This window comes from Oncorhynchus gorbuscha, linkage group LG12, assembly GCF_021184085.1.
Source record: "Oncorhynchus gorbuscha isolate QuinsamMale2020 ecotype Even-year linkage group LG12, OgorEven_v1.0, whole genome shotgun sequence".
NCBI classification, from domain to species: domain Eukaryota; kingdom Metazoa; phylum Chordata; class Actinopteri; order Salmoniformes; family Salmonidae; genus Oncorhynchus; species Oncorhynchus gorbuscha.
In genome coordinates, this window is record NC_060184.1 from 34,117,874 (window position 1) to 34,143,604 (window position 25,731).

Consider the following 25,731-nt stretch of genomic DNA (forward strand, 5'->3'; position numbering starts at 1 on the left):
AGTGTGGATGAATTAAATATATATTTTCTCGCCCACCTACACACAATACCCCCATAATGACAAAGTGAAAACATGTATTTTGACATTTTTGTACATTTTATTGAAAATGAAATACAGAAATATCTCATTTACATAAGTATTCACACCCGAGTCAATACTTTGTAGAAGAACCTTTGGTAGCGATTACAGCGGAGTCTTTCTGGGTAAATCTCTTAAGAGCTTTTCACACCAGGATTGTGCAACGTTTACCCCATTATTCTTTTAAAAAGTCTTCAAGCTCTGTCACATTGGTTATTGACCATTTCCAGACAACCAATTGCAGATCTTGTCATAGATTTTCAAGTAGATTCAAAACTGTAACTTGGCCACTCAGGGACATTCACCGCCTTCTTGGTAAGCAACTCCAGTGTAGATTTGGCTTTGTGTTTTATGTTATTGTCCTGCAGAATGGTGAAGCAGACTGAACCAGGTTTTCCTCTAGGATTTTGCCTGTGCTTCGTTCCATTCCGTTTAGTTTTTATCCTGGAAACCTCCCCGGGCCTTATTGATTACAAGCATACCCATAACATGATGCAGCCACCATTGAGCTTGAAAATATGGAGAGTGGTACTCAGTAAAGTGATTTTCCCCAAACCTAACGCTTTGTATTCAGGACAAAAAGTGAATTGCTTTGGATTTTTTTGTTGCAGTATTACTTTAGTGCCTTGTTGCAAACAGGATGCATGTTTTTGAATATTTGTAATATGTACAGGCTTTCTTCTTTTCACTCTGTCATTTAAGTTCGTATTGTGGAGTAACTACAATTTTTTTTTTTTTTTACAATGTTGTTGATCCATCCTCAGTTTTCTCCTATCACAGCCATTCAACTCTGTAACTGTTTTAAAGTCACCATTGGCCTCATTGTGAAATCCCTGCGCTGTTTCCTTCCTCTCAGGCAACTGAATTAGGAAGGACGCCTGTGTCTTTAGTGACTGGGTGTATTGATACACCATCCAAAGTGTAATTCATAACTTCACCATGATCAGAGGGATATTCAAATATTGTTTTTTTTTACCCATCTACCAAAAGGTGCCCTTCTTTGCAAGGGATCTTACATATACTTGTATGTGTGGGGTACAGAGATGAGGTGGTCATTCAAAAAATATGTTACACTATTATTGCACACAGAGTACATGCAACTTATGTGACTTGTTAAGCACAAATTTACTCCTGAACATGTTTAGGCTTGCCATAAAGGGAATGAATACTTATTGACTCAAGATATTTCAGTCATTTTTCAATTTTTATTTATTTTTATTTTACAATTTCCACTGACATGGGGTATTGTGTGTAGGCCAGTGACAAAAAAAATCTATTTACTATTCAGGCTTTAACAACAAAATGTGGAACAAGTCGAGGGGTGTGAACTTTCTGAAGGCACTGTAGCTTCGAATATGCAATACACGAAAGGTGATGGGTCTTTTATAAGGATGGTGTTGGTTACAGAGTTGTCTGATTCAGTGAGCCACAAAAATTCTCAAATGATGCTAAATGTGATTCTGAAGATGTACTTTTGTATTTTGTGGTCTTGAACACATGCACACAAGATAATACACGCTATTACAACGGGAGATGAAATGGCTGTCGAAAGAAACCCCCAAAATAAAAAATCAGTCAAATGTATGTTGCATAATGTCACAAAGTGTAAAAAATTAAGCATAGCTCGTTAGCATAGTTGTTACAGGCCCAGCTGGCTTTAACAGTCATGGTAGCATCATACCTGTTACCAATGGCTGTGAGCGTTAGTTGAGAAATGACTGATGCTGGTGTTATTAGAAGTCGGTACCATTAGAAATAGAATTAACATTTCGGCCATATTGAGTGAATCCATGATTGTATCATTTAAATTGCAGTGGGGCTTTTCCCCTTCTTGTAATTCTATTTCTATGGCCAGGACAACTCCAGAAGAATGTGAGGGGGCTGGCTTGTTTTGGTCGTTGTTCTTCCACACACTCTTTGGTCCTCGGTTCAGGATGAAAATGGTCCATTGTACGAGATGGTCGTATTTTGATCATCTTCTGTAAACAATTACATGCAAAAAATATTATTATGGACCAGAATATGGGAAATGAATTACACAAAATTGGCATCAATCAAGAGACTGGATCAGGACCCGCTGTGTTCATTTCAGTAGCAGTTTTGTCTATTTCAGGACCAGTTCATAACTGAGGTCTATCAGCTGTTGTATTAAAAGATCAGTCTGACAGTCCCCATTGACCATGACAGGAGCAGGAAGTCATTGCTTAGAACCAGTCAGTCTTTCTCAGGTCAAGTGGCTCTTTTACATATTAAAGGGTATTTAAAGCAGCACTTAATGAACAGCGACCCTCTGTGGAATCCACGTGCCTCTCATAGCGCTGCACCCTCACACACATCGCAATCCAGTGGTAGATGGTTCCTCGTCTGCATCTCTGACGGAAGGTCAAGGAACCAATCCCCTTTTAACACCGAGATCAAGACACCCTATAATCTTCCTCTGGCTCTGTATTTCTCCTCCTGTGTCACCGAGATGAAATCTTGTGATTCTCATTAAGACCTGTTCAAGATTCCAAGAGCGCGTGCCAGTTGCACACCTGCTGTCCCCCGGCCTCCTTCATCTGGCTCCAGTGGGCCTGCTGCTCCTCTCCGGTGCTGTTGAGCCCCAGGGACACCCAGCCCACCCTCTCCCTGGCCTTCATGCTGCTCCTCCGGCTGTACACGGACACCACCAGGGAGACCTCGGACAGCTGGAAGAGGGCCACCTGGAAGGCGAGAGATGGGGTGGGTTGTAAAAACAGGGTCCATGTATGCAAAATGTATTATTTAATGTCTCTTCCCTCCCTCACCTGGAAGACAAAGGTCTCCTTGTAAGTGGGGTTGGGCTGGCCGCGGCAAACTGACGTCTTGCACTTGGACATCTCCTTGCCCTTGGAGTCGAGCATGGTCAGCTTCACGTAGGTGTCTGGGGAAGGGAGGAGGAAGATGGTGAGAGGCTGCCATCTAGTGGAGAATAATACAAAATGGCGTATTGCAGAAGAAGATCTTCAAATCATGTATAAATTCCATTGTTTCGTGCCTGTAAGTGATTCTGGTGATATCTTGTATTTGTATGCCCCTGTGGAATCAGTACATATGCTGGACTGTGTACCATGGGGCGCTGAAGTTTGTTATACCAACTCCAAAGCCCTCACTCATCACTGTACGCTCTGTGAGAGTGGGCTGGATCTCCTTAGCTCTTCTGAGATTGAATCATTGGTAGATATAGATATAGATATAGATATAGATAGATATAGATAGATAGATATAGATAGATAGATAGATATAGATAGATAGATATAGATATATAGATATAGATAGATATAGAGAGAGATAGATATAGAGAGATATAGATATAGAGAGAGATAGATATATAGAGATATATATCTATATATATATATATCTATATATATATATATATAGATAGATATAGATATATCTATAGATAGATATAGATATATATATAGATAGATCTATCTATATAGATATATCTATATCTATCTAGATAGATATATAGATAGATATATAGATAGATATAGATAGATATATCTATATCTATAGATCTATCTATATAGATAGATATATCTATCTAGATCTAGATCTATCTATAGATAGATAGATATATCTATCTATAGATATATCTATATAGATAGATATATCTAGATATAGATATATCTATATAGATAGATATATCTATCTATAGATCTATCTATATAGATAGATATATCTATCTATAGATCTATCTATCTATATAGATAGATATATCTATCTATAGATCTATCTATATAGATAGATATATCTATCTATCGATCTATCTATATATATAGATCTATAGATAGATCTATAGATAGATAGATAGATCTATAGATAGATAGATAGATCTATAGATAGATAGATAGATCTATAGATAGATAGATAGATTTATAGTCATTTAGATAGATCTTATCATAGATAGATAGATAGATCTTATAGATCCAGTGGAATAGACTTTATAGATGCATCTAAATATTTTATAGATAGAAGATTACTTTATCTATCCTAGTATAGAAGAGGTGGGGTTTCAGGTGTCTCCGGAAGGTGGTGATTGACTCTGTAGATAGATGAGAAGTTTGTTCCACCATTAGATAGCCATAGATCTATAGATTTTGACTGGGCTATCTAGAACTGACTTCTCAGTGGTAGGGATAGAGCAGGCCAGAGGTGGATGAAGCAGTGCCCTTATTTGGGTGTAGGGCCTGATCAGAGCCTGGAGGTACTGATCCGTTCCCCTCACAGCTCCTATATAGCATAGCACCATGGTCTTGTAGCGGATAGCTTCAACTGGAAGCCAGTGGAGAGATCGGATAGCGGGGATAGATAGAACTTGGGAAGGTTGAACACTAGACGGGCTCGTTCTGGATGAGATAGATTTAATGGCATAGATAGGGAGCCCAGCCAAGATCTATAGCATAATCCAGACGGGAGATGACAAGTGCCTGGATTAGATAGATCTATCCTGATAGATCTATAGATAGATGTTATAGAGCATGAACCTACAGGAAGCCATTGATGTTAGTTGAGAACGATCAGGGTGTTGTCCAGGATCACACCAAGGTTCTTAGCACTCTGGGAGAGGACACAATGGAGTTGTCAACCGTGATGGCGAGATCATGGATAGCAGTCCTTCCCCGGGAGAAGAGCAGCTCCGTCTTGATAGTTCAGCTTGAGGTGGTGATCAGTCATCCACACTGATATGTCTGCCAGACATGCAGAGATCTATAGCCACCTGGTCATCAGAAGGGGAAAGGAGAAGATTAATTGTGTGTCGTCTGCATAGCAATGATAGGAGAGACCATGTGAGGTTATGACAGATAGTGACTTGGTGTCTATAGAATAGAGAGGGCCTAGAACAGAGCCCTGGGGGACACCAGTGGTGAGAGCGCGTGGTGAGGAGACAGATTCTCGCCACGCCACCTAGATAGATAGATCGACCTATCATAGATCAATCCAAGCGTATAGATAGATGCCCAACTCGGAGAGGGTGGAGAGGAGGATCTGATGGTTCACAGTATCGAAGGCAGCCGATAGGTCTAGAAGGATGAGAGCAGAGGAGAGAGAGTTATCTATCTATAGATCGCCTCTGATCTAGAGCAGTCTATATGAAACCTGATCTGATTTATATCAAGAAGGTCATTCTAGCTGACCAAGGACGGCACGTTCAAGAGTTTTGGAGAGAAAAGAAAGAAGGGATACTGGTCTCTAGTTGTTAACATCGGAGGGATATCTAGGTTTTTTCAGAAGGTGCAATCTCGCTCTCTTAGACGGAAGGGACGTAGCCAGCGGTCAGGGATAAGTTGATAGCGAGGTGAGGTAGGGAGAAGGTCTCCGGAAATGGTCTGGAGAAGAGAGGAGGGGATAGGGTCTATCGGGCAGGTTATATCGGCCGTCTACAAGATCGCGAGATTTCATCTGGAGAGAGGGGAGATAGAGGTCAGAGCACAGGGTAGGGCAGTATGAGCAGAACCAGCAGTGTCGTTTGACTTAGCAAATCTAGGATCGGATGTATAGACCTTCTTTTCAAAATGGTTGATCGAAGTCATCTGCAGAGAGGGGGAGGGGGTAGGGGGAGGAGGATTCAGGAGAGAGGAGAAGGTGGCAAAGAGCTTCCTAGGGTTAGAGGCAGATGCTTGAAATTTAGTGGTAGAAAGTGGTTTTAGCAGCAGAGACAGAGGAGGAAAATGTAGAGAGGAGGGAGCAAAAGGATGCTAGGTCCTAGATTATCTCCATAGATCTATCTATAGATCTATATCTATCTAGATCTATCTATAGATCTATCTATAGATCTATCTATATCTATCTATAGACGGAGCGGGAGGGGAGGACCGAGCCGGCCTGGAAGATAGGGGACAGAGAGTCAAAGGATGCAGAAAGGGAGGATAGAGTGTTGAGGAGGCAGAATCAGGAGATAGGTTGGAGAAGGTTTGAGCAGAGGGAAGAGATGATAGGATGGAAGATATATCTATCTATATCTATCTAAGGTTGGGAGATACCATCTATAGGGGCAGTGTGGGAAGTGTTGGATGAGATCGAGAGGGAAAAGGATACAAGGTAGTGGTCGGAGACTTGGAGGGGAGTTGCAATGAGGTTAGTGGAAGAACAGCATCTAGTAAAGATGAGTCGACTTAGCAAATTGCCTGCCTTGTGAGTAGGGGGGAATCTATGAGAGGGTGAGGTCAGAAGAGGAGAGGAGATGGAAAGAAGGAGGCAGAGAGGAATGAGTCAAAGGTAGATGTGGGGAGGTTAAAGTCGCCCAGAACTGTGAGAGGTGAGCCGTCCTCAGGAAAGGAGCTTATCAATGCATCAAGCTCATTGATCTATAGATCTAGCACTATAAAATGGATGGCTATCTATCTATCTATAGATATATCTAGATATATCTATATATATCTAGATATATCTAGATATATATAGATATATAGATCTATCTATCTATAGATAGCCAGCTACCATTTTACTTGTGCTATGTAGCTACATTGTCCGGCAGACAAACTATTGCCTGCGCTCACCGGACTGTGTTTTGTTGATTGTGCCTAAGGCCGTACAGAGCTATATGGTAAAAAGCTTTCCAGTTCTCTGCCTCTTTGACCTGGAACGAGCTTCAAAGGGTCGTGGAATAACAGGAGCCCGTCCCTTTAAATGGGTTTAAAGCTAGGTTAAACACTACAATGGAAAATAAAGTGTGTGTGAGGGGGAGGGGTTGTTTTGACCCCTAGTCGCACCACGCTTTCCCAATACATCTTGCTGTTCAATGTGTAAATTCATGTTTTTAAACTGTATTGCGTTGTTTTATGTTAAATGCTATTTTGGCCAGGTCTCTTGTAAAAGTGATTGTTAATCTCAACGAGACTAACCTAGTAAAATAAATTGTGTTGACCCACAATAGAATACGAATTGCTTTTTGACACCAGCCATTTTTTGGGAGTTCTTTTTCACGATACAATATGTAGAGGGATTGGGTTAAATACGAAAGACACATTTCAGCTGTACAACTGACTAGGTATCCCCCTTTCCCAACATTATCAGTAGACCCAGAGAGGAACAGACAGTGACTCTGGCATAGATAGAGGTACATGGATTGATAACAGTGGGCTCACCTCTCATGATGTAAAGTTGTCCCCCGATGAACCGTTTCATACAACAGAACAGACCACCTGGGGGACACCACACAGAGGGAGGAAAGAAGAGAGAAGACCGTATGACGACTGAAGTAAATAGCTGGTAGACACAAAAATAGGTATAAGAACAAGTATTCAGTTCTATGGATTTGAATGCTAATCTACCCAACTACTCCAAAACATTATCACAGACACAACAGGAAAATAGATGTGTTATTTGTCCACTCACTGGGAGGTTTGTCTGAGGCTGTGTTTTTGAAGTGGCTGCCCTGGATGACCTCTGCAGAGAGCCTACCAGTGGTGGCGTTGTAGATGAGGCCCAGTAGAATTTCTGGGGAGGAGTCCCTGGTGGAACGGTAGGATAGAGCCCCTGCACTACGGGACACACTCACCAACGACCCACAGCCCTGTAGGGAGAAAGGAGAGGATGGACAACACCACATGCAGAGTTAGAGGCAGGTAGGAATTAGTACAATGCAACTGAATGGCTTGGATTGGGTGAGACTATGCTTTGTCTAAAGCAGCCGGCTCTCTCGTCTGGTTTTCAAGCGCCACAGGAGAGCACAAAACAACCGCTGGTTTTAATTGGCTGATCTCTCAGTCCATCACCTTTGAGTGTAGATGGGCAACTTTGATGGGTGGGAGCAAACTATCGAAACTCATCATGAGAAGCCGCAGTGGCTCGCCGGTCAGTGTACCCACATCCATACCCACACATGCAGTCAGAGCTGGCCTTAGCCAAGTGAGCAAAACATTTTAGCAGCCTCTCTCTTGACAGAGGAGAGAGAAAAGTTTTAGAGATAATTTGCTGCAATTCTACACATTTTGCTATGGAGTGAAGAGAAGATTTAGTCATTTTATTACTAATTTCATGCAATTCTACTCTACTTGCCATGGGGCAAAAATGTGCAGTTTTATAGCTAATTTCATGCAATTCTACACATTTTACCATAGGGTGGAGAGAAATGCGCCAGCAATTGGAAGCTGGGGACGAGGTTAGTCTACGAGTTACTGTACCATTAAACAGTGCCTTGCAAAAGGATTCATCCCCCTTGGTGTTTTTCCTATTTTGTTGCATTACAACATGTAATTTAAATAGATTTTTATTTGGATTTCATGTCATGGACATACACAAAATAGTACAAATTGGTGAAGTGAAAAAAATAACTTGTTTCAAAAACGGAAAAGTGGTGAACATATGTATTCAGCCCCTTTGTTAAATAATGTCCACCTGTGTACAATCTAAGTGTCACATGATCTCAGTGTATGTATGTGTGTGCATATATATATATATATATATCACACACACACCTGTTCTGAAATGCCCCAGAGTCTGCAACACCACTAAGCAAGGGGCACCACCAAGCAAGTGAAACCATGAAGACCAATGAGCTCTCCAAACAGGTCAGGGATAAAGTTGTGAAGTACAGATCAGGGTTGGGTTATAAAAAAATATCAGAAACTTTGAACATCCTTATTATCCTTATCCTTATCCTTATTAAAAAATGGAAAGAATATGGCAAAACAACAAACCTGCCAAGAGAGAGCCAACCACCAAAAATCATGGACCAGGCAAGGAGGGCATTAATCAGAGAGGCAACAAAGAGACCAAAGATAACCCTGAAGGAGCTGCAAAGCTCCACAGCAGAGATTGGAGTATCTGTTCATAGGACCACGTTAAACCGTACACTCCACAGAGCTGGTCTTAACGGGAAAAAATAAGGAAATATGTGCCAAAAGGCATGTGGGAGAGACTCCCCAAACATATGGAAGGTACTCTGGTCAGATGAGACTAAAATGGAGTTTCTTGGCCATCATGGAAAATGCTATGTCTAGTGCAAACCCAACACCTCTCATCATTCCCACAGTGAAGCATGGTAGTGGCAGCATCATGCTGTGGGGATGTTTTTCATCAGCAGGGACTGGGAGACTGGTCAGAATTGAAGGAATGATGGATGGTGCTAAACACAGGGAAATTCTTGAGGGAAACCTGTTTCAGTCTTCCAGGGATTTGAGACTGGGACGGAGGTTCACCTTCCAGCAGGACAATGACCCTATGAATACTGCTAAAGCAACACTCGGGTGGTTTAAGGTTGAAACATTTAAATGTCTTGGAATGGCCAAGTCAAAGCCCAGACCTAAATCCAATTGAGAACCCATCCAACTTGAAGGAGCTGGAGCAGTTTTGCCTTGAAGAATGGGCAGAAATGTCAGTGGTTAGATGTGCCGAGCTTATAGAGACATACCCCAAGAGACTTGTAGCTGTAATTGCTGCAAAAGGTGGCTCTACAAAGTATTGACTTTGGGGGGGGGGGGGGGGGGGGGGTGAATAGTTATGCACACTCAAGGTTTCTTGTTTGTTTTACAATAAAAATGATTTTTCATCCTCTAAGTGGTAAGCATGTTGTGTAAATCAAATGATCCAAACCCCCCCCACAAATCTATTTTAATTCCAGGTTGTAAGGCAACAAAATAGGAAAAATACAAGTGGACATCATACAAATCAGGTTACTTCTTCTTGGCAATAAATTGCACAAACAGACCCCTACCACATACACAGACACACAGTTGTGTATTGCTACACTATATTGGGGACCAACAATTGATGCCCATTCAAAATCCCATTTTCCCTAAACCTAACCTTAACTCCTAAACCTAATCCTTTTCCTTTTTAGGACCGGCCAAATGCCCTCACTTGTCCGAAATCTCTTTTCTAGTCCTCACAAGTATAGTAAAACAAACATACACACACCCCTTTTTACCCCTATCTTCGCAGTCACTCACCATTAGTGCAGTGCCAGGCTCCAGTGTAACGGGCAGCGCCATCTTGCCCTGCAGGTTGAGTTTAGTCAAATAGAAAACCTTCTCGCCCAACACCTAACATAAATAATAATATAATAATATATGCCGTTTAGCAGATGCTTTTATCCAAAGTGACTTACAAGAATTATTGCATACATGCTTGTTTTTCCCCCCAAACCTTCTCCTTCTTCATCCTCCTGACGCTGTAGAGGCGGAACCGGACGGCGTGGTCCGCCAGTGCCTCCTGCTCCACCCGGGAGAAGCGGAAGGTCTCTGTGAACACTGGGCACGGCCCCCTCTGCACCCCCGTCTTGGCCCGCTGCTTCTTAGTGGGCAGTAAAACCAGGTGTACCTACATACAGTGCATTCGGAAAGTATTCAGACCCCTTGACTTTTTACACATTGTTAGGTTATTGCCGTATTCTAAAATAGATTCCATTGTTATTTCCCCCTCATCAATCTACACACAATACCTCATAATGACAAAGCAAAAACAGGTTTTTAGAAATGTTTGCAAATGTATAAAAATAAAAATAACTTAAATATCACATTTACATAAGTATTTAGACCCTTTCCTCAGTACTTTGTTGAAGCAACTTTGGCAGCAATTACAGTGGTGGTCCTGTGTAGCTCAGTTGGTAGAGCATGGCACTTGTAACGCCAGGGTAGTGGGTTCGATCCCCGGGACCACCCATACGTAGAATGTATGCACACATGACTGTAAGTCGCTTTGGATAAAAGCGTCTGCTAAATGGCATATTATTATTATTATTATTATTATTATTATTACAGTCTTGGGTATGACGCTACAAGCTTGGCACACCTGTATTCGGGGAGTTTCTCCCATTCTTTACTGCAGATCCTCTCAAGCTCTGTCAGGTTGGATGGGAAGCGTTGCTGCACAGCTATTTTCAGGTTACTCCAGAGATGTTCGATCGGGTTCAAATCCGGTCTATGGCTGGGCCACTCAAGGACATTCAGAGACTTGTCCCCGAAGCCACTCCTGCGTTGTCTTGGCTGTGTGCTTAGGGTCGTTGTCCTGTTGGAAGGTGAACCTTCACCCCAGTCTGAGGTCCTGAGTGCTGTCACGATGTGGTCTTTTGGGTGTATATTGTGGCCCCCTGTCAGGTTTACTTCTGAATGTTGTATAAGATGGATGAATAAGTAAAATAATACTTTTGGAAAGATAATGTGATAAAGTCTTCTAAATGACAATTGGTTGTTTTATGGGAACTTATGCACAGTCAGTAGCCATGCCCAGGTGGGCACAAACATGATGAGACGGCCCTTTTCTACTCAAGAATAAAAGCCCCTGTGGCACAATTCACAGTAGACCACGCAAACTACAAACTAAAGAATAATTATTCAGAATGCAGCTGTTTAAATACTTTAGTCTGGTAAATGCATCTGATTCAAAGAAGATTTCCGAATGGAACTCTGAAGTATCCATTATAACAACTACGACAGACCGAGTTCTGGGGAACACAACCAGAGACTTTTCTGTCAACTCTCTCCAGCAGATGGACCGGCGACCACAGAAAGAGACAAGACATACGCTCGTAAATATGTAAATTGCTTCCAAATTTTTCCAATGAGTGGTGTTCATGTAAAGTATTAGCAATTTCTATGAGTGTAGTTATCAGCTATGAGTTTCATGCTCTTGAGTGGTCCACACCCCTTTCCTTTGTCTACCAAGCCGTCATATCGGTTTTGTCCGCTAGGGACTTTTTCTTTGTATCATGCAGTACCCCACGTATGAACTAATTGTGTGTGTTTTCATGTTTTTCTGTGATTTGATTAGTTAGTTAGTAAATAAATAATTAAGCCAATTTGTATATCGCTGATTCATAATTTATGCTAGGATTCGTGCAGATATCCAAGGGTTTGCAACGTTCAGTAATGAGAACTGATGAGGTACAATTCATTAATAAGCGACTGTTTTGTTATGAAAATATCTTAAGAGTCGATTCGGGAAATAGAGACACTACAAACATTTTCCCATGGTGCCCCGACTTCTTAGTTAATTAAAGTATACATGAGTACTTTAAATCACATAATAATAATAATAATAACTACACATAGAGAATTGATTTGATAAAATAACAGTCTTCACATTAATGATAGTCACAGACACAACAGTGTTCTGGAGCAGGTTTTCATCAAGGATCTCTGTACTTTGCTCCGTTCATCTTTCCCTCGATCCTGACTAGTCTCCCAGTCCCTGCCACTGAAAAACATGATGCTGCCACCACCATGCTTCACCGTAGGGATGGTGCCAGGTTTCCTCCAGACATGACACTTGGCATTCAGGCCAAAGAGTTCAATCTTGGTTTCATCAGACCAGAGAATCTTGTTTCTCATCATCTGAGAGTCTTTAGGTGCCTTTTGGCAAACTCCAAGTGGGCTGTCATGTGCCTTTTACTGAGGAGTGATTTACATCTGGCCACTGTACCATAAAGGCCTGATTGGTGGAGTTCTGCAGAGATAGTTGTTCTTCTGGAAGGTTCTCCCATCTCCACAGAGAAACTGGAGCTCTGTCTTCTCCCCTGATTGCTCAGTTTGGCCAGGTAGCCAGCTCTAGGAAGAGTCTTGGTGGTTCCAAACTTCTTGCATTTAAGAATGTTGAAGGCCACTATGTTCTTGGGGACCTTCAATGCTGCAGAAATCTTTTGGCACCTTCCCCAGATCTGTACCACGACACAATCCTGTCTCGGAGCTCTACGGACAATTCCTTTGACCTCATGGCTTTGTTTTTGCTCTGACATGCACTGTGAACCGTGGGACGTTTATATAGACAGGTGTGTGCCTTTCCAAATAATTTCCAATCAATTGAATTTACCTCAGGTGAACTCCAGTCAAGTTGTAGAAAGATCAAGGATGATCAATGGAAACAGGATGCAGCTTCGCTTAATTTTGAGTCACATAGCAAAAGGTCTGAATACTTATGTAAATAAGGTATATCTGTTTGTTTTTTAATATAAATTCACAACATTTAAAAAAAAAAAACTGTTTTTGTCCTGCAGGTTTCCAGTCCAAACCTCACCTAACATACCTGATTCAGCTAGTTAGGTCTTGGTGAACGGCTAACAAGTAGAATAAGGTGTTCTAAATGAAGGTTGGAGTAAAAACCTACAGGTGGTAGATCTCCAGGAGGAGAGTTTGGTAGAATGCTTTATAGCTTGCTGTAGGCATGCATGAGCCTTCATAATGTCTTCTAATGTATTATCTCTCTTTTTGTATAATTCACCGTAACTTAAGCTGAAGCAGATGCTCTCATCCAGGGTGACTTGCAGTCAGTGCTGGCAACTAAGGTAGTAGGTACAATCACATATCACAATCATTGCAAGTAAAGCTTTCTTGGAAAATAAACGCTTGTAGCAAGTGCTAGTGAGAGAATATGTTTACGTGTGAGAGCAAGTACGACAAGTACAACAGTAAAGTTTTTCACCTGCCACGCGATGTTGCCTGTCTGTTTGAGCACGGGGATGTCGGTTGCCGCAGTGACAGTGACGGCGAGGTGTTGCTTGCCCGAGTCATACTCGAAGGCCACGTCCAGCGTGCCGTACTTAGCCAGTGGCTCGGGCTCATAGCCACCGGGAAGCTGGGAGGGTGAACCATCCTGTGAGTGAGGGGGAAGGGGTGAGAGGGAGAGAGATAATGAAAATATGAATTTTAATGCATGAATCTTTTAGTCATCTATGACATCACAGAGTGAGAGTAGATATAGTCCCTTAGAGCACTGGGTGAAGGGCAGATGGGATGGTGAACCATCTTGTGAGAGGGGGGGGCGAGGAGAGAGAGAGAGGGGAGAGAAGAGAGGAGAGAGAGAGTGGGGGAGATAGAGGGGGAAGAGAGAGAGGGGGAGAGAGAGAGAGAGGGGGAGAGAGACAGAGGGGAGAGAGAGAGAGGGGGAGAGAGAGAGAGGGGAGAGAGAGAGAGGGGGAAGAGAGAGAGAGGGGAGAGAGAGAGAGAGAGGGGAAGAGAGAGAGAGAGAGGGGGAAGAGAGAGGGGGGGGAGAGAGAGAGAGGGAGAGGGAAGGGGAGAGAGAGAGAATGATAAGATTCATTTTAATGCATAAAACCACAAGGTACAAGCAAGCTAAGCGATTCTGGAAAGACAGGATAATCTTCTACACATATTTGTCTTAATATTAACTAAATGTGAAATACATATTTTGATAGATCAAAGTATTAGCTTTCACACCATGTTATTTCTCATAAAATGCAACTATATGGATTTCTGTCAACTCCGTCAGACACTATCAAAGGCATTTCACCAGCAAGTGATGATGATATGATGAAAACTGTTGTTCTGATTAAAGAAGCAATCAAACTTGCCTTCTTTAGACTAGTTGAGTATCTGGAGCATCAGCATTTGTGGGTTCGATTACAGGCTCAAAATGGCCAGAAACAAAGTGCTTTCTTCTGAAACGCGTCAGTCTATTCTTGTTCTGAGAAATTAAGGCTATTCCATGCAAGAAACTGCCAATTAACTGAAGATCTCATACAACGCTGTGTATTACTCCCTTCACAGAACAGCGCAAACTGGCCCTATCCAGAATAGAAAGAGGAGTGGGAGGCCCCGGTGCACAACTGAGCAAGAGGACAAAGTACATTAGAGTGTCTAGTTTGAGAAACAGACGCCTCAAAGTCCTCAACTGGCAGCTTCATTAAATAGTACCCGTAAAACACCAGTCTCAACGTCAACAGTGAAGAGGCGAATCCGGGATGCTGGCCTTCTAGGTAGAGTTCTTCTGTCCGGTGTCTGTGTTCTTTTGCCCATCTTAATCTTTTATTTTTATTTGCCAGGCTGAGATATGGCTTTTTCTTTGCAACTCTGCCTAGAAAGCCAATAGTCATTAACAACATTAACATTGTCTACACTGTATTCTACACTGTATTTCTGATCAATTTGAGGTTATTTTAATGGGCATTTTAATGGACATTTCAAAGTGACCCCAAACTTTTGAACGGTAGTGTATACTGTATATATCGAAAGTATTTAGAAAATTCTTTCAAAAATATTTTCCTTATAACATTCCCCTAAATGTACATTTTAAGCTCAAATAATGCAACATAATAAAATACAGTTTCCCTGCCAGACAAGGATTGTCCCGACTTTCAAGAATCCCTGAGCTAATTTCCAGCTATTCTATACTTTTTGAGAGACATGTGTATTCCCCCGCCTTGTGGAGTTTGTGCTACGCCAGTGAGCTTGCTCAGGTAGTGTCGGCATGCCCGGCTAGCATGACACAGTGTCCTATGGGAAATGCAAACAGTCTGGTGCATGAGTGTCTTTGTCCTAGCTCACCTCTGGTCCCAGGACGGCAGTGCTGTCACTAGGTACATCCTCATCATAGCCCTTGTTGAGGTAACTCGCAGTGTCCTGGTCAACGCTGGCCTTGCTGGATCGCCGTGTACCATTGCCGTCAGGGTTCGACTCCTCCAGACCCCCTACCTCCGACCGCGAGAGAGACACCCGGACCGGTCTATCCTCGTCCTGATACGGGGGAGGCTGGTTCTCGTTGAGGGGGGAGCCCCGTCTCATCCACTGGATATTGTTGGCTGTGGAACAGAGTGATGGATACGATTCATCTGTGACTTAGTAAACATCTCGGATGTGTGTGTATGTGTGCATGCATGTATGTTGTCACATCAATGAGTTTCCCACTTTGTCCAATGGAGGCTTCACTGCTGTGATGGCTGGTGTGTTTCTGTCTGTTATCCCAGACTGAGGCTCTGTGCTGGGCTGAGGATTCAGAGTGTCTCCCTGGTCTGTCCTCCTCACTATCGTCCTCAGAGCCATGTTCTGGGCAGCTCTGGTCTGGACAAACAGATACACACACAAGATCATAGTACATCATCACAATCAGTCAACATAAGACACATCTCCACTCACAGACCACAGAGGATGTGTCCTCGCAAAAAAAATGAAGTTTTTTTACCCTGTTCCACAAATGTATTTCATGTTCTCCAGTTAGGGGATGTATTAGATAGCAGACTGATAAGAATGGATACTACACTTGATCTTAGCTGAACGTCAGAGAAGAGAAGTATCATATTTCTAACTGGTAAGCTATTCCTCTGTGTCCACGATATCACATCTACAACACTCATTTGAGAGAAATAGTTAAATCTGTGAGGAGAAAGACGTGAAAGTGTAAACATGACAGCTACAGACAGATGTATTTGGATCCATCCATGACTGTTAAAATAGGATTTGTTTTCAGTTTTAGAACCCGTGACTTCAGTTAATTAATGTCACAGACAGACATGAAGAGTAGAAGAGAAGAAGAGATCCAGAGAGATCTCACCTTTATCCCCTCTCTTCTTCTTCTTCTTGTTCTTGTTCTCTTTCTTCCCTTTCCCCTTCTTATTCTTCACCTCACGCTCTTTCTTCTTTCCCTCAGAAGCGGGAGATACAGCGGCTTCAGTCTCATTCTGCTCTCCGTCTCCCTCGGGGCTCACCTCGTTCTCCTCCTCTTCAGCTTCCCCCTTCTTTTACTTTTTGGATGCTCTCGACTCTTCCTCAGGGCAAGGAGACTGTGGAGGATCGCTATGGTCGTCACTGGTGGACCCCATTGGATTTGTCCTCTTCCTGGCCCTCGTTGTTCTGACAAGCAGTGTGGTTCTCTTTAGGGGACAAGCTGGTTTCTATATCTTCAGGCTCTTCCTTGATGGTCTCCCCATGGCTATTTTCCTTTTCCTCCACCTGTTTCAGCCTCTCCTCCTCCTTCTTCTACATTTACATTACATTTAAGTCATTTAGCAGACGCTCTTATCCAGAGCGACTTACTTCTCCGCATTCCTCTTCTCCTTCTCCTCCTCCTTCCTTTTGTCTTCTGGTTCCTTGTCCCCCGCAGAACTCTCCCTTGGTTTTACAGCTCGCCAGCCTCCATCTTTCCACACCCATTCCAAGTGGGCTGGAAGATAGTCCTCTGCGGTCACTTTACTCGATTGGTTGTTCTTCAAACCATAGTCACTGGATTGGTTAAGCTTGGAGCTGTAGTCTGTTAGGCTTGAGCAGGCCTCTGAAGCCTGCCACTTGATTTTGCTCCTCACTGACTCGGCCATCCCTTCCTGGGCCTTCCCTTCCTTGCTGTCCTGGCCCCCCTCTGCCCTATCTGCAGCCTCCTCCTCCTCTGTCTGCACCTTCTTGATGACCTGGTCGCTGAGCTCGGTCAGCTGGTCACTGACGCTGTAGGTGGCATCAGTGACAGCGCTGGCTAGGTCGTCCACTCTGCTGCTGACTGAATCCAAGATGGAGGAGATGCTGACCGATGGTATATTCTGACCGAAGCTCTGGAAGAACGCCATGTTGGTTGGATTTGCTGATGGCTGTGGCTGTTGTCCTTCTCCACACTGTGGAGAAGCCTCCAGTGATAATCCATGGCACGAAGCCTCCAGTGATGATCCATGGCCCGGAGCCTGTAGCGACGGTCCCCAGTCCGAAGCCTCCAGCGACGGGTCCCCAGTCTGAAGACTCTAGCAACAGTCCCCAGTCCGAAGCCTCCAGCGACGGTCCCCAGTCCGGAGCCCCAGCGACGGTCCGCAGTCCGGAGTGTCCAACGACGGTCCGCAGTCCAGAGTCTTCAGCGACGAGTTGCAGTCCAGATTGTCTCCGGCTATCTTTCATTTTCTCTGATTGGGGATAATATTTAGGCAGCCCTTTTATCCACTTTCTGTTGTGGGATCTTGTTTTTGGAGTTTTTTCATTTAAATAAATAAAAAATGTACGCCTACCACGCTGCACCTTGGTCTCATTCCGACGACAGCCGTAACACATTTACATAAGTATTCAGACCCTTTACTCAATACTTTGTTGAAGCACCTTTGGCAGTGACTATAGGTCCTGAGCGCTCTAGAGCAGGTTTTCATCAATGATCTCTCTGTACTTTTCTCCGTTCATCTTTGCGTCGATCCTGACTAGTCTCCCAGTCCCTGCCACTGAAAAACATCCCCACCACCACCATGCTTCACCGTAGGGATGGTGTCAGGTTTCCTCCAGATATGACACTTGGCATTCAGGCCAAAGAGTTCAATCTTGGTTTCATCAGACCAGAGAATCTTGTTTCTCATTGTCTGCAAGTCTTTAGGTGCCTTTTGGCAAACTCCAAGTGGGCTGTCATGTGCCTTTTACTGAGGAGTGGCTTCCGAACTGGCCACTCTGGTGGAGTTCTTTCATCTGGCCACTCTACCATAAAAGACTGATGGGTGGAGTTCTGCAGAGATGGTTGTCTTTCTGGAAGGTTCTCCCATCTCCACAGAGGAACTCTAGAGCTCTGTCAGAGTGACCATTGGGTTCTTGGTTACCTTCTTGACCGAGGCTCTTCTCCCCCAATTGCTCAGTTCTAGGAAGAGTCTTGGTGGTTCCAAACTTCTTTCATTTAAGAATGATGGAGGCCACTGTGTTGTTGGGGATCTTCAATGCTGCAGACATTTTTGGTACCCTTCCCCAGATCTGTGCCTCGACACAATCCTGTCTCGGAGTTCTACGGACAATTCATTTTTGCTCTGACATGCACTGTCAATTGTGGGACCTTATATAGACAGGTGTGTGCCATTCCAAATCATGTCCAATCAATTGAATTTACCACTGGTGGACTCCAATCAAGTTGTACATTTACATTACATTTAAGTCATTTAAGTCAAGTTGTAGAAACCTCTCAATGATAATCAATGTAAACAGAATGCACCTGAGCTCAATTTTGAGTCTCATAGCAAAGGGTCTTAATACTTAGGGAAATAAGATATTTCTGTTTTTTCTTTTTAATAAATTTGCTAAAATGTCTGTAGAGAATATTATTTTCAATTCAGAACTAGGCTTAATCTTGGTCCGAGAAACTATCTCAGGCTCATTGAACAATAAACAAACTGTTTACACACTTTGCATGTTATACACCTTGACGTGTTTACCTTGCTGGTCGGGCCTATAGTCATCCAGACATGACAGGTCGCTTGTGCTCTCCACAGACAGCTTGTTGCTGAGGTAAAGAAAAAAGAGAGCCATCAGGCCCATGAAGGCTGCAATGGAGGACAGGACCCCTAGCAGCTCAGGAGACACTGAGTAGAGAGAGAGGGGAGACAAACATACATAGACATAAAGGAAGCGGGGGAGAAGACAAACAGAGACAAATGAAGGAGACAGTGTGAGAATGCACCCTAGTGAATGAGTTGAGAAACCCGATAGCGTCCCCATTACGGTACAGTTCAGTACGTGAATGAGTTGAGAAACCCGATAGCTTCCCCATTACGGTACAGTTCATTTCGTGAATGAGTTGAGAAACCCGATAGCTTCCACATTACAGTACAGTTCAGTTCGTGAATGAGTTGAGGAACCCGATAGCGTCCCCATTACAATACAGTTCAGTTACAATACAGTTCAGTTTGTGAATGAGTTGAGAAAAACCATTACAGTACAGTTCATCCCCATTATTTCAATACAGTTCAGTTCGTGAATGAGTTGAGAAACCCGTCCCCATTACAATACAGTTCTTCAGTTCCCATTACAGTACAGTTCAGTTTGTGAATGATTTGAGAAACCCGATAGCTTCCCCATTACGGTACAGTTCAGTTTGTGAATGATTTGAGAAACCCGATAGCTTCCCCATTACAGTACAGTTCAGATTGTGAATGAGTTGAGAAACTCGATAGCTTCCCCATTACAGTACAGTTCAGTTCGTGAATGAGTTGAGAAACCCGAAAGCTTCCCCCATAACAGTACAGTTCAGTTCGTGAATGAGTTGAGAAACCCGACAGCGTCCCCATTACGGTACAATTCAGTTCGAGAATGAGTTGAGAAACCAGATAGCGTCCCCATTACGGTACAGTTCAGTTCATGAACGAGTTGAGAAACCCAATAGCTTCCCCATTACGGTACAGTTCGGTTCGTGATTCATTTTTCACTTCAAAGGCTCAGCAGACACTTATTCAGGCCAACAATACCTCATGTTACTAAGCAGCCTCCCACTGTTCTTGCCGATGTGTTATTTTTAACAGAGACCTCTGAGGCATTGAGTTTCACTGATTAAGCAGATACCGGGACAAACAGGGCACAAATAGCTTTCAAGGGAAATCCTCGTCTCACGCCATCAATTGTGTCGATCCATCTAAATGCTTCAACCCCAAATGAATGGAAAGAGTATAGCACTAAATAAGATCTGAAAATGATATGGTGCTTATCTTTCCCATTCCTTTTTGGGTTGTCGTTAGAATTGTCGTTATGGAAACAGGGTAGTTAATGGATGATATACAGGCCATGGAATAGCCACAGGTGCATGAGTGGGCGTTCGATTACAAAAATAACACAGAGCTGCCAGAAAAGCTCGGAAAACACACCAAGAGTCCACGAGAGCCTCCATTTCGATCTGATATGCACATTCACTGCCACAGAACAATTCAGAAACACTGAGAATAATTCAGCAACGTTGAAGGGTCATTGGCAGAGTATCGTGGGCGGACGTTCATCAATATGAAAACGTCTATTGCCTGAGGAGTGAAGGCCTTCACAGCTCTCGCTCACACTACATCTCCACAGGAAACGGTGCACCATTCATCCAACCCTGGCTGAGTTTAGAAGGAACTACTTCTCGTGGACTATCTCTTCTTCTCACCATGGCAACAGGCAGAGACCACTGAAGCCTGAGTACAGACAAGAAGTAGTGGCTTCTCCTGTCTCCTCCTCCTCCCAAAACGGATAGACTGATAGTCAAAGCTCAGCAGAAAGAGTGAAAGAGAGGGAGAGATAAGAGAACAATAACCCACATGCATAGCTCACCTTCTCCATTCTAGCAGCTTTCGATTGTGTGTGTGTCTCAACTGCTTCACGCCTAGGCTATGGTGAATTATTCCATTCTGTTAAAACACCAGTGTTGTGTGCTGTTCCCCTTAGTGGTAATCCGGTTATCCAATACAATTATTGAGTCTAACACAAAAAAAACAAATAAATTGGTTATGATCCTAATATTGAGTCCAACGTAACCAAAAGCTGTAAACAACGCTTCGAGACCATAAGGTGATCTTTCGTGTTTGGTCAAAAATTCCTTGATTCTTCTCAACACCCAACACCGTTACAGTACCTATCCTCTCTCACTGAAGACAATTCTAGTAATTGAGTCAAATTAGGTCCTGAAGTGACCCTGAAGTCCAATTGCCCGGCTTAACTGTCCTGTGCCGTATGTCCCTGTCCCTGACCTGAGTGCGGTGGTGACACTTCATAAGCTACTGCTGTTTGCATGTCAACTGCTCCTAAATAATTCAAACACCTGCAGTAACCGGATGCTTCTCTCATTGACAGATGCTGGTGGACCTTTAGCCATTAGCTAGCCCCATGCTAACATGACCCGAGCCTGTGTTCACAAAGTCTCAGAGTGCTGATAGAGGATCAGTTATGCCTTTTAGAGATGAATGAATATGATTATATGGACAGGGAGAGCTGATCCTAGATCAGCACTCGTAGTGAGATGCTGTTGTCCTGCTCTGCACTCACTAAGGATTACTGTTATAAGGCAATAGAGGCTGATGGTGAGTGAAGTCATGGACACTGGACTTATTCATCTCATACTGACAGATGGGATGAGCTCGTATGATGAGTTTCCAAAGCAGCTGTGTGTGTGTGTGTGTGTGTGTGTGTGTGTGTGTGTGTGTGTGTGTGTGTGTGTGTGTGTGTGTGTGTGTGTGTGTGTGTGTGTGTGTGTGTGTGTGTGTGTGTGTGTGTGTGTGTGTGTGTGTGTGTGTGTGTGTGTGTGTGTGTGTGTGAATGGGTAGGGGTGTGTGTGTGCGTGCATGCATGTGTTTGTGTGTGCGTATGTACAGTACGTGCATGTGTTTGTGTATGTGTGTGTTGTGTTTTCCCAAGGGCAATCTATGAACCGAGCATCAGAGAAAGAAAACAACAAGCGCGTTCTGCTGTACAGTATGTGAACTTGAACTCCCAAGCCTCAGGGCGACATCTGTTTTCCAGATAACTGACACAATATTCTGTTCACACAAAAAAAAAAATACTAATTAAAAGTAAAAGACCATGAACATTTGACATTCCACTAATGGAATATATGTCAACAGCCGAGTTACTCTGACAAATGTGTACCATGTTTGTCCACAAAATTTGAATGAAAAAAAGAGAGTCTACGATATGACATTGAAATACTGATGAAAGGAAAACTGCCATATTTATTCTAGTATTTCCTCTTTGCATAATTCGCTGTTTACATTCAGATAAAACAAAAACGTTTCATTGTCACATACACCAGATAAGTGCAGCGAAATGTGTTGTTTTACAGGGTCAGTCATAGCAGTCCAGCACTCCTGGAGCAAATGAAGGTTAAGTGCTTTGCTCAAGGGCACATGGACTGGCCTACCACTCTAACCGCTAGACCACCTGCCACCCGACTAGCTGAGCATGGTAGCAATGGCAATATCCTTTTTCAGGACCCAGTATCAGGGTGCCATTGTATGCGTGTTTGAGGTTACTAAGGAAATGTAGGGCACGCATATTTAAACGCAATTGGTTCATCTGAAAACGTTGCCCCCCATATACGAAACAAAACCTCTGTGGTAAATAAATAATGACTACTATTGCCTTCTCTGGAGAAGAGGTCTAAAACTTGATTCACACACCAGTGGAGGCTGGTGGGAGGAGCTATAGGAGGACAGGCTCATTGTAATGGCTGGAATGGAATTTATGGAACGGTACCAAACATATGGAAAACACGTTTGACTCCGTTCCATTTCAGCCATTACAATGAGCCCGTCCTCCTATAGCTCCTCCCACCAGCCTCCACTGTCACATACAGATATAGAATCTTCTAGAATTGTGTAACAATAGAGTAGCCAACTCTATACTCGAAAGTTACAAACAAGTAAAACAGATAGCCAAGTGCTTTGATGGAGCCATCTCCCTGCTTTTAGGGGGATACAAGTACAGTCAAGCAAACAGTCAAGGAAGCATAGAGTACAGTAGAGTACAGACAGACAAACAGAGCAACCCCCCTGATCTTACCTCGTCTGGCACAGATGAGCTCATGCACCCCACAGCTCCTCCCACCACCACCTAAGGGGTAAGTAAAGGGATACGAGCGTCAGGGGTCAGGGGTTAAGAAATTGCTCTGGCCCCTATGTCAACTCCTCCTCAGGCTACTGAGGCAGGCAGATGTCACACTAATTAACTCGAGCCAACTAATCTCATGGGGTTATCAAGTGTTTAAGTACATTCAATTAGATTTATCAAGGCACTGTCCCATTACATAATGAGAAGCTCTTTCACTGGAGGAATTCACTAAAGGGTTCAATTCCTTATCTGTGAGGAATCACACATGAATAAGGGTTTAAAATCGAACAAAAACGTGTCTGTCCATTAAACCGTTGAATTTAAACGTTGAGAAGCAAAATAGAATAGAGAACACAGAGTATACTTATATACAGCGCATTCAGAAATATTCAGACCCCTTGACTTTTTCCACATTTTGCTACATTATATAAAGTATATACTTATGTAAATAAGGTATTTAAAAAAAAATAATAATAATAATACATTTGCAAAAAAATTGAACAACCTGTTTTTGCTTTTTCATTATGGGGTATTGTGTGTAGATTGATGGGGAAAATGTTTTATTTAATCAATTTTAGATTAAGGCTGTAATGTAACAAAATGTGTAAAAAGTCCAGGGGTGTGAATACTTTCTGAATGCACTGTAAATAGATCAATGTTCTTAACCCTGTATCCCAACCTTCACAAACTCATAGGACAATAAAGACAAACACACACGTAGGCACATGCACTCATGCAACACACACATACTTGGCACTATGTCATGTAGGAATTACTTTTCTGAGTGGCTACAGAGAGAGTGTACTATAGTTCTTAGTCGCATAGTAGCTCAGGCTCTTGACCCTCAAACGACCCTCTCACTACTGAATGTGTACTATACTCCCTATGGAGTGTGAGTTTACAGAGACAGAGCACACATGGGAAGTTCACATTGAAGGAGGAAATCGAACTACATCACTGAGGTCAATAAGGCAGCAAGGGCAGTCAGGGCACTGAGGTTATCTCTCTCAGTCAGGGCACTGAGGCAACCTCTCTCAATCAGGGCACTGAGGCAACCTCTCTCAGTCAGGGCACTGAGGCAACCTCTCTCAGTCAGGGCACTGAGGCAACCTCTCTCAGTCAGGGCACTGAGGCAACCTCTCTCAGTCAGGGCACTGAGGCAACCTCTCTCAGTCAGGGCACTGAGGCAACCTCTCTCAGTCAGGGCACTGAGGCAACCTCTCTCAGTCAGGGCACTGAGGCAACCTCTCTCAGTCAGGGCACTGAGGCAACCTCTCTCAGTCAGGGCACTGAGGCAACCTCTCTCAGTCAGGGCACTGAGGCAACCTCTCTCGGTCAGGGCACTGAGGCAACCTCTCTCAGTCAGGGCACTGAGGCAACCTCTCTCATTTCACACAAATCAACCTCAACACTACTCTGTCTTGTGAGTCTAAGCCACTTGACTAACAGCTTGGTTAAAGTTTCCCTTCCCCCGTGTTGACATTTTTTTGCCGAGGACAAAAACAAGAGGTTGCTCAAAGAGTGCAAAACAGGCTACTGCTTCAAAATGAATTATGTTTTTACTTTGGCAGTAGCCCTATATGACCAGTAGTGACTACTTTTTCTATCGCTCTCCGTTTCTATATTTGCAGTCAGCCGTCTAGCAAAAATGTCAGGTAAAAACCAAAAGCACTTGAAAATAGGCAAATCTTTTCTATCTTCATGCAATATCTGTAGCTTGCAGAAAATGCTTCCTATTTGCTCTCAACGCAATTTTCTGTTGAGCTGAAGCCTGCCTCAAAAAATGGATATAGGTTACAAAAAAAGCAATAGCCTAAGTAATTTAGAAACATTTTGTGTATTTACACCAATGACCAGTACAGTATAGACGAGCATTGGCTAAGGACCAGCACATTCACCAACTGACAGCTGACAATCTCTCCTCTCTCTTCCATCTCACAGCACCACATTTGCCAGGTGTGACTGCCGCACTTCCAATGCTGAGATGGGATCGCAACCAACCAACGTGCTAGTGAGTACACGTGACCAAGTAGCCCCATAAATGTGTATGACATGCAGTATTGCCCAGAAGCAGGCATGCAGTTTTCAATCTAGACATTTTTAAAAAGACAAACTGACAGGTAGGCTACCATTGACAGCATTGATCTGACTGCACCACTCATAAAGTTCTGATCCCATTATCCTATAATAAACTTCAACACTTACTCCTATTTCTAAGGAAGCATTTGTGTAGTCTATCAAGAGATACACTCATGCATACGACTAAGCAAAGACAACGTAATGTCCGAGTCACATGTATGTTATTGGTCGCTGTCCACTTCAACACCACTTCGCGCGCATCCGGTGAAGGTACTGCAACATCCCTATTGCCTCTTGCGTCTAATTTTCAGCATCCCGTCTCGCTATGTAGGCTGCCTACAGCCCGAGCTGACGGGACAACGCAATATGCATCTATATCATTACTAACATCTATCTTGCTGAATTAATGGTACTGTCACTAAGCATTCTAACTATGTCCCATGCAAGTTAACGGTGTACTTACCATCAATCGCCATGATGTTCTGTTTCGGACTGGTCCAAGGCGAGGGGGTGAAAACTCGGGAGAAGTTATTCTTGTGTTTGAGGGAGGGGGGCATTGTTTGACGCTGTTCACCAGCACCGCACATTGAGTGTA

General features: G+C 43.3%; 1 protein-coding gene and 1 pseudogene across 3 annotated transcripts; both read right to left on the bottom strand.

Moving 5' to 3' along the window:
- Positions 1 to 1,307: 1,307 nt before the first annotated feature.
- On the bottom strand, positions 1,308 to 25,731 carry syt14b (synaptotagmin XIVb). 3 transcript variants are annotated; one of them, XM_046291922.1, is made up of 13 exons: positions 25,600 to 25,731; positions 23,010 to 23,060; positions 18,926 to 19,072; positions 15,681 to 15,833; positions 15,321 to 15,574; positions 13,459 to 13,629; positions 10,189 to 10,362; positions 9,993 to 10,085; positions 7,438 to 7,615; positions 7,188 to 7,244; positions 2,865 to 2,980; positions 2,613 to 2,780; positions 1,308 to 2,057 (listed from the first exon to the last, which is right to left on the bottom strand). In XM_046291922.1, exons 1-13 carry the CDS (start codon positions 25,721 to 25,723, stop codon positions 1,878 to 1,880), a joined length of 1,866 nt encoding a protein of 621 aa, XP_046147878.1. In that variant the 5' UTR covers positions 25,724 to 25,731; the 3' UTR covers positions 1,308 to 1,877. The 3 variants fall into 3 exon arrangements, with proteins under 3 accessions (XP_046147878.1, XP_046147880.1, XP_046147879.1); XM_046291923.1 differs by having other exon boundaries at positions 1,927 to 2,780; XM_046291924.1 differs by lacking the exons at positions 9,993 to 10,085; positions 10,189 to 10,362.
- LOC123991909 lies at positions 15,884 to 16,062 on the bottom strand (annotated as a pseudogene).